The 7,500-nt window shown below is 32.0% G+C and overlaps 3 protein-coding genes across 7 annotated transcripts in view; 2 read left to right on the top strand and 1 right to left on the bottom strand.

Moving 5' to 3' along the window:
- Positions 1-3,073, top strand: part of LOC119611832 (putative mediator of RNA polymerase II transcription subunit 12) — an 8,038-nt gene extending 4,965 nt beyond the window's left edge. Inside the window, 2 exon segments of the mRNA XM_037967539.1 lie at positions 1-1,132; positions 2,772-3,073. The exon segment at positions 1-1,132 is cut by the window's left edge and continues 231 nt beyond it. Coding sequence (XP_037823467.1) covers positions 1-1,132; positions 2,772-2,869 — 1,230 coding nt within the window. The 3' untranslated portion in view covers positions 2,870-3,073.
- An 814-nt stretch (positions 3,074-3,887) lies between these two features.
- LOC119611830 (tRNA (cytosine(72)-C(5))-methyltransferase NSUN6) lies at positions 3,888-5,818 on the bottom strand. Its single transcript, XM_037967533.1, has 3 exons — positions 5,678-5,818; positions 5,497-5,599; positions 3,888-5,141 (listed from the first exon to the last, which is right to left on the bottom strand). Exons 1-3 carry the CDS (start codon positions 5,716-5,718, stop codon positions 3,906-3,908), a joined length of 1,380 nt encoding a protein of 459 aa, XP_037823461.1. The 5' UTR covers positions 5,719-5,818; the 3' UTR covers positions 3,888-3,905.
- Positions 5,324-7,500, top strand: part of LOC119611831 (ADP-ribosylation factor 1) — a 12,715-nt gene continuing 10,538 nt past the window's right edge. For 2 of the 5 annotated variants that reach the window (XM_037967537.1, XM_037967535.1), the window contains exon 1: positions 5,758-6,031. The gene's annotated coding sequence lies outside the window, so the exon portion shown is untranslated. Of the gene's footprint in view, positions 5,544-5,757; positions 6,032-6,478; positions 6,601-6,972; positions 7,130-7,500 lie in introns of those variants that run through there. The other 3 variants (XM_037967536.1, XM_037967534.1, XM_037967538.1) reach the window with 3 other exon arrangements.

The raw sequence follows: 7,500 nt of genomic DNA, 5'->3' as shown, positions 1-7,500 counted from the left end.
ACTGTCACACAAACCTCACCATCATCGGGACGCATGATAATACCACGTCAAGGTTCCAATGTTGCCAGCAATAATCAACGTACTGCAGTACAACAAAGCAAAGCGGTAACACCAGAACAGAAAATTTTACAACTTTCCAAATCGGGAGATCTAAAGGTTACCAAGAAGGTAATGACTCGTGATGATGTTGTAGCCCAAAGACAACAGCATCAACAACAACAGCAACGACAGAGACAACAGTCTCAAGTACACATACAAAAGGTGCAACAGCTAACCGGACCAGCACAACGTAGTAGTGCTCCCATAGCTCAAAGAAAACAAACACAGCAGCATGTTCAACAACAGATAGTCCAACAACAGGAAGAGGAACCACAGCATCAAGCGCAATTGTGTCCTATTACAGGCAATATAATTGGTCAAGAGGATCAGCAGCAGCAACAGAGTGGTGTTATGCAAACTCAACTGGTAACAGAACATCATCAACAACAACAGCAGCAGCTACACAATTTACTGCATCAAGAGCAACAGCAACAACAACATCACCAGCAACAACAACAGCAATTACATGATATTGATCCAAATCTATTGCTCACACAAGATCAAATGCTAACCAACGAAGACGGCACACCTCTATTGGTAACCGGTGAAGATGGGACCGTCTATCAGGTGGCTGGCAAAAATGCCGAAGGACAAACCATACTCGTAACACAAGGTCCTGATGGTGAACAACAATTTGCTTATGTGGCAGCCGCTGAAGGTGAAAATGAAAATCAAGTACTTACCCTAGACAATGCTGTTGCCGAAGCGGTTGCCCAATTACCAGCCGAACAACAAGCTGAAGCTCTGGCAGCGGCAGCTGGTGGTGATGGCAGTGGTGGTGGTCAGTATTTAGTTAAGACCACACAAGAAGATGGTACCACTCAAGTAGTGACCATGACAGAAGCTGAACTAGCCCAACATCAGGCACTGGCTGCAGCACAGCAGCAACAACAACAGCAACAAATTGCAGTGCAAGCAGCGAATGCTCAACCTGGCGCCACCAGTCAATTGTGTATACAAACGGGAGACGGTTCCGATGGACAAGAGGCGAATATACCAGCTGAAGTTGTACAAGCTGATTTACCATCTCCAGGTAATTAGACCAAAACACTGCTATTAAGAACTGTACTAGGATTGAAGTAGAACTGAACTAGAACTGAACTAGAAATGAACTAAAAATGAACTAAAAATGGACTAGAATTGAACTAGAAGTAAAGTAAAAATAAACTTAAACTGAACTAGTACAGTACTAAACTAAAACTGAACTAGAACTGAAATAGAACTGAACTAGAACTGAAATACAACTGAAACTAGAACTGAAATAGAACTGAACTAGAACTGAACTGGAAATGAACTAAAACTGAACTAGAACTGAACTAAAACTGAACTAGAACTGAACTAGAACTGAACTAGAACTGAACTAGAACTGAACTAGAACTGAACTAGAACTGAACTAGAACTGAACTAGAACTGAACTAGAACTGTACTAGAACTGAACTAGAACTGAACTAGAACTGAACTAGAACTGAAGTAGAACTAAACTAGAACTGAACTACAAATGGACTAGAATTGAACTAGAAGTAAAGTAAAAATAAACTTAAACTGAACTAGTACAGTACTAAACTAAAACTGAACTAGAACTGAAATAGAACTGAACTAGAACTGAAATACAACTGAAACTAGAACTGAAATAGAACTGAACTAGAACTGAACTGGAAATGAACTAAAACTGAACTAGAACTGAACTAAAACTGAACTAGAACTGAACTAGACTGAACTAGAACTGAACTAGAACTGAACTAGAACTGAACTAGAACTGAACTAGAACTGAACTAGAACTGAACTAGAACTGAACTAGAACTGAACTAGAACTGGACTAGAACTGAACTAGAACTGAACTAGAACTGAACTAGAACTAAACTAGAACTGAACTAGAACTGAACTAGAACTGAACTAGAACTGAACTAGAACTGAACTAGAACTGAACTAGAACTGAACTAGAACTGAACTAGAACTGAACTAGAACTGAACTAGAACTGAACTAGAACTGAACTAGAACTGAACTAGAACTGAACTAGAACTGAACTAGAACTGAACTAGAACTGAACTAGAACTGAAATAGAACTGAACTAGAACTGAACTAGAACTGAACTAGAACTGAACTAGAACTGAACTAGAACTGAACTGAAAATGAACTAAAACTGAACTAGAACTGAACTAAAACTGAACTAGAACTGAACTAGAACTGAACTAGAACTGAACTGAACTAGAACTGAACTAGAACTGAACTAGAACTGAACTAGAACTGAACTAGAACTGAACTAGAACTGAACTAGAACTGAACTAGAACTGAACTAGAACTGAACTAGAACTGAACTAGAACTGAACTAGAACTGAACTAGAACTGAACTAGAACTGAACTAGAACTGAACTAGAACTGAACTAGAACTGAACTAGAACTGAACTAGAACTGAATTAGAACTGAACTAGAACTAAACTAGAACTGAACTAGAACTGAAGTAGAACTGAACTAGAACTGAACTAGAACTAAACTAGAACTGAACTAGAACTGAACTAGAACTGAACTAGAACTAAACTAGAACTGAACTAGAACTGAACTGGAACTGATTTAGAATTGAAGTAGATCTGATTTAAAACTGAACTCAACTAAAACTGAACTCAACTGGACCTGAAGCAATTTACTAATTAAATTTCTTATTTTCCACTTTCAGGTGGCACCCGTCGTGTTGTTCTATTATTACAAGATGGTACATTTATGATGACAGAAATGCATGATGATGAATTTAAGGCACTTAATATAGCTGCTTAAGGCTAACATAATCAATGTGTAAACGAATTTTTTCCTCCACTTCACAACAAAAAAACAAAAACAAAATAAGAAAAATTCAAACCCTCGCTTTAAATATTCTATACATGGCAGACAATGTAATTTAATTAATACTTTACGATTTAGAAGAAACAAAAATAATATTTAGAATTTAAATATAAATACGTAAACGTTTAATTGATCAGACATCATTGGTTTATATATATTTTTTAATAGAGACAACAGAAATCAATTTGTAAATTATTCATTTTATTTTTTCGTTTTGTTAAGTTATTTTCTTTTTTTTATTAGTTTTTAAATAATCTACTTTAAATTTAATACTTTAATTTAAAACAACAAAAAAAAAAACATTTGAAACTTTAACATTAATAACAGTAGTTATTTTACATTATTTATCCAATTCAATGGATATATTATCAATAAATAATAAAAATAAACTATAATGTCAAAAACTTAATTAAAACAAAATAAAATAGTAATAAAAATATAAAAACAATTTGGTTTAATTTTATTTTAATATTTTAAATAACACACAATTTATATTAGTGTATTAAAAGTGCATATTTTTAAATTTAATTTAAATATAGAGTTATATAAGTAGTAAGAAACTACAACAACTAATTAAATATCAATTTTGAATTATAATTAAATTAAATCGATACGCTGAAACTAAGCTAAAATAAAAACAAACGTTTTCCAAAAATAAATTATTTTCGACTGTAAATTTCCACAGTTTAAAATTAACAATCTAAAGTTCTCAAATATCTTACTAATAGTGAGAAGATATGGGGTAATCTCGCATTAATCAGCATGAGAAAAAGACTACAGACCATAGCAATGACTAGACTATAGTTAAGTCTAGATAAGATTGTAGTAAAGAGTTCAAACTTCAGTATAGTTCAGACTATAGACTAGGCTAAACTCTAGTGAACACTTCTAATAAAACAACCAAACTTTTGGCTGCATACAACCACCCACATTAAAACGCCACACAACGCAATTCAATAGCTCAATAAATTTATTTTTTCACAAATTTTGCAATAAAAAATCCTACCGAATCCATTTTATTATCCGTAGAACCAAAACGTTGTAACTTACAGCGATCGAATTCGCTTAAACCCTCACAAGGCCAAGCTGCTGCTCCATATACTGGCGTAGCAGGTTCTAAACTTAATTCGGGAAACTTTTCTAAAGCCCATACTACCATTTCTTCATTCTCCGCCATATTAACTGTACAGGTGCTATAAACCAAAATGCCACCTGTTTTCAGCAGTGGCACAGCATTGGCAAATAGTTTCTTTTGAACTTTGGCATAAGATTCCAGCATTTTTGGTGACATATTACTAGACAATAGGGGTCTGTTGCCTAAAGCACTGCAGGGAGCATCTAATAAAATGCGATCGAAAGTTTGTGACTTAAAAGGTGGTTTCAAATCCGCATTGTTGCATGATAAATCTTCATTATAAGATTTTGTAGAATCAAAGGCATAAGCTTTAATCGATTTCAGTTGGTTTCTGGCAATTTTATCTTTAACAAGTTTTATTTTATTTTCCGTTTTATCTAAAGCTATTATACAGCCCTGATCTTTAATCAATTCAGCCAAATGGGTGGTTTTATTACCGGGAGCTGAACACATATCCAAAATCAATTCATTTTGTTTAGGGTTTAATACTCTACCACAAACAATGGAGGGTAGATTTTGTAGTAATACCTTAGAATTGCTTAAATCCCCAATAGAGGGTACTCCCGATATGGTATTAAGCATTTCCACTGCTATGCCCTGTTGAGGACCTTCGGTTCTGTATATTTGATAGCGTTGCATTAACACTTTTCCTTGGCCCAAATACACCTTTTCATTGGATTCATAGCGTATATTTAAACCTTTCTTACATTTTTGCTCCAAATCTGCATAAACATTTACCAAATCACCCTCTTTGGTACCAGATTCCATGGCCAGGACTCCAATTGCATAAATATGAGCTCCTCTCAATACAGCCGCACCACAGCAAGTGTCCACAATGATTTCTTTTTGTTGCTCATCAGGCTTGGGTGATATTTCTGTAGGACCTATACATAAAAGTTCGGGCAAATCTGCGAAAGTATAAATTTTCGGAGGAACCGCATAACGTTTTTTCAAAATTATTTCAACTTCAGTTTTAAAAGATTCTAGGGAAGATGTTAGAAGATTTACTCGATAGGTGGTATTGGTAGGAGTACGACAAAGCCATGTTAATAGATCTTCTAGTAAATTCAACTGAAATAACGAAAAATAATAGTTATAAATGTTATACAATTATTAAGTAAAATTTTAAAACTATTTTTTAACGATTTAAATTTTTACTGTTACGTTTACGATTTCGTTTATGCTTTTTATAACTACAACCCTGTGTTGTTTATTATTCCTTCTCTCTTTAGCTTTAACATTTATTTTACTTTCTTCTTAGCTACTGACATTTTTCTTGTCATATCGTGGTATGTTGAATTGTTTTACGCAAAGAAAACATTACACTTTCCACGTCCAAAGAAAATTTTAGCAAAAATTCAATAAAAAATTGTGTTGACTACGAAAAAAGTTTGCATAAACTTTAAAAAACAATCGTAATACTTACATTCCCTTTGCAAAGTTGTGATTCAACAAGTGGATAGCGTAAAAAAGGTGATTTTGGATAAAACATATTTTTTGGATGGTGTATAAGTGTGTGTGTGTGTAACCTGTATAACAGAAAAGAATAGAAACAAAAAGAATTTGTAGCAAAAGACGCCATATTTATTTTTTCCTTTTAAATTCACCTCTTTGAACAACAATAAACCGGTGTATGTTTACAAGACATCTGGTAGCACTAATTACGGTATACATATAGTTGTTACATTTTCACCTTAACTATTGAAGTACGACGTGGCAGCTTTTTCTTGTTAAAGTTTCTAATTAGCCTTAAGCTAGTTGTCTCTTTTACTCCTTTAGTTTTTGCAAGTAATGTCTGATTTTGTATCTATGTGTGTGCAATACTGTTCTTTTGTCATTGTCGGTTTGCTAATTTTTTCCATTGTACAAGTTAAAACATTGCTCTCCCGTTTTTAATTAATTTCCAGCAGTTTTTCGTAATTATTCTGCACAAATTTGTGTAAATTTTTCATAATTAATTGGTGCGTATGAAAATTTATTGTTTTTAATAGTTTTTTAGTTAGAAAGTGTTAATATTTTCGAAAACATGGCAAAAATTTTTTATTTGTATTGAATGGATTTGTATAGCATTTGACGGCATGTGGTGAATTTATTTTACATTATTTGCTTTTTCTTTTTTTTGTTAGAGTTCACTATTGTTTTCTCTTTTCTTTGGTGGGGGGAATTAAAGCAAATTTTTAGCAGTGTTGTATGAAAATAAAATGTTGCCATATTATTTAGAAATTAAAGCAAACTTTTTGTTTATTTCAGCAGAGTTTTTATTTTTATGTATGTTAATTTATGTTATTTATATAGTATTTTCTTTAATTTTAAATTTTTTTGAATAATTGTTTGGATTTCTTAGCAAAAAAAGGTTTGTTTTATTTTTACAATTTCATATAAGCTGGCATCTCTGTTTATTGATGCATTCGTTTTTTTTCTTTCTATTCGTTGTCGTCATTTATTCTCACCATTGTTTCCTGATAGCAGAAAGAAAAAGTTAATATTGGAGAAAAGAATTGTGAAAATTAGATTATTTAAAGAGAAAAAAGTAATAATTCATTTAATATAAAATTAAACATAATATAATTTATTAAATGTTTCAGCAAGATTGAAAAGAATTAAAACTTATCTATAAAAAAGGCGTTTATACCTAGTATCAATGGTTTTTGTCCAGCAATAGTTGGTGTTTTATTTTAAATAAAAAGAAATAATATATATTTGATGAAGTTTTTAAAGTAAAGAAACAAGTGTTAATAAAGTATTTAAATTTTATGAATTAGGACTTTTTGTGGAAGTTATAATTGCAAAAAAAAAGAGTGGAAAAAATTACGTCGCCGTCATCATCATAATTGTGGTGAATTATAAATTTTCTTGGTAACTTTGTTGTTGTTGCTGGTGTATTGTCATAAATCTCCGTTTTACTAATTTTTCTCACCACACTTTTAAGTAAAGTTTCTTTTTCGTATTCGTGTGACGTAGGGTGGTGCTGTTGGCAAAAAAAAGTGAAAAATTATACTTTAAATTAAGAAAAAATTATTAATTTTTTATTTTAAAGTGTAAAACAATTGAAACAAGTGGTAATGTGTTAACAATTTTATAAAATAGTTAATTATAACTGAAAGTAACTAAATAATGTTTCAATTAAATTAAGGTGGCGGCGTCGTCTATGTTGAGTTTTTTTTTTAGACAAGCTACGCAAGCAACAAAAATCTTATAAAAAAAGTAGTGTTTCTTTTTTTTAAATACATAATATTAAAAAAATAGTAATTATTTAAAAGGTTTATTTAAAAGTATTAATCATTATTATTTATTTCTTTCTACACTGCTGCTGACTCACTTAAACACATTTCACTACTGGTATTCTTTCAAATAACCCCCTTTTTGATTACTTCTCTCTCCCTTTTTGCTCCTGCTTTTGTCAATATACTCTCTGTTAAATGTTATTTTC

The sequence above is a fragment of the Lucilia sericata genome, unplaced genomic scaffold, assembly GCF_015586225.1.
Source record: "Lucilia sericata isolate MDLA Ls3-8-SP2 unplaced genomic scaffold, ASM1558622v1 Contig001541F_arrow, whole genome shotgun sequence".
Taxonomy (NCBI): domain Eukaryota; kingdom Metazoa; phylum Arthropoda; class Insecta; order Diptera; family Calliphoridae; genus Lucilia; species Lucilia sericata.
Note: the sequence above shows the minus strand (reverse complement) of the source record. Positions and strands in the feature narration are given on the sequence as shown.

Excerpts from the sequence above, each read along its gene's own strand:
- LOC119611830 (XM_037967533.1), bottom strand. The coding sequence starts at position 5,718 with ATGTCTTGTAAACATACACCGGTTTATTGTTGTTCAAAGAG. Across the intron at positions 5,600-5,677 it reads GTTTATTGTTGTTCAAAGAG|GTTACACACACACACACTTA; the intron begins GTGAATTTAAAA and ends TCTGTTATACAG. Across the intron at positions 5,142-5,496 it reads CACAACTTTGCAAAGGGAAT|TTGAATTTACTAGAAGATCT; the intron begins GTAAGTATTACG and ends TCGTTATTTCAG.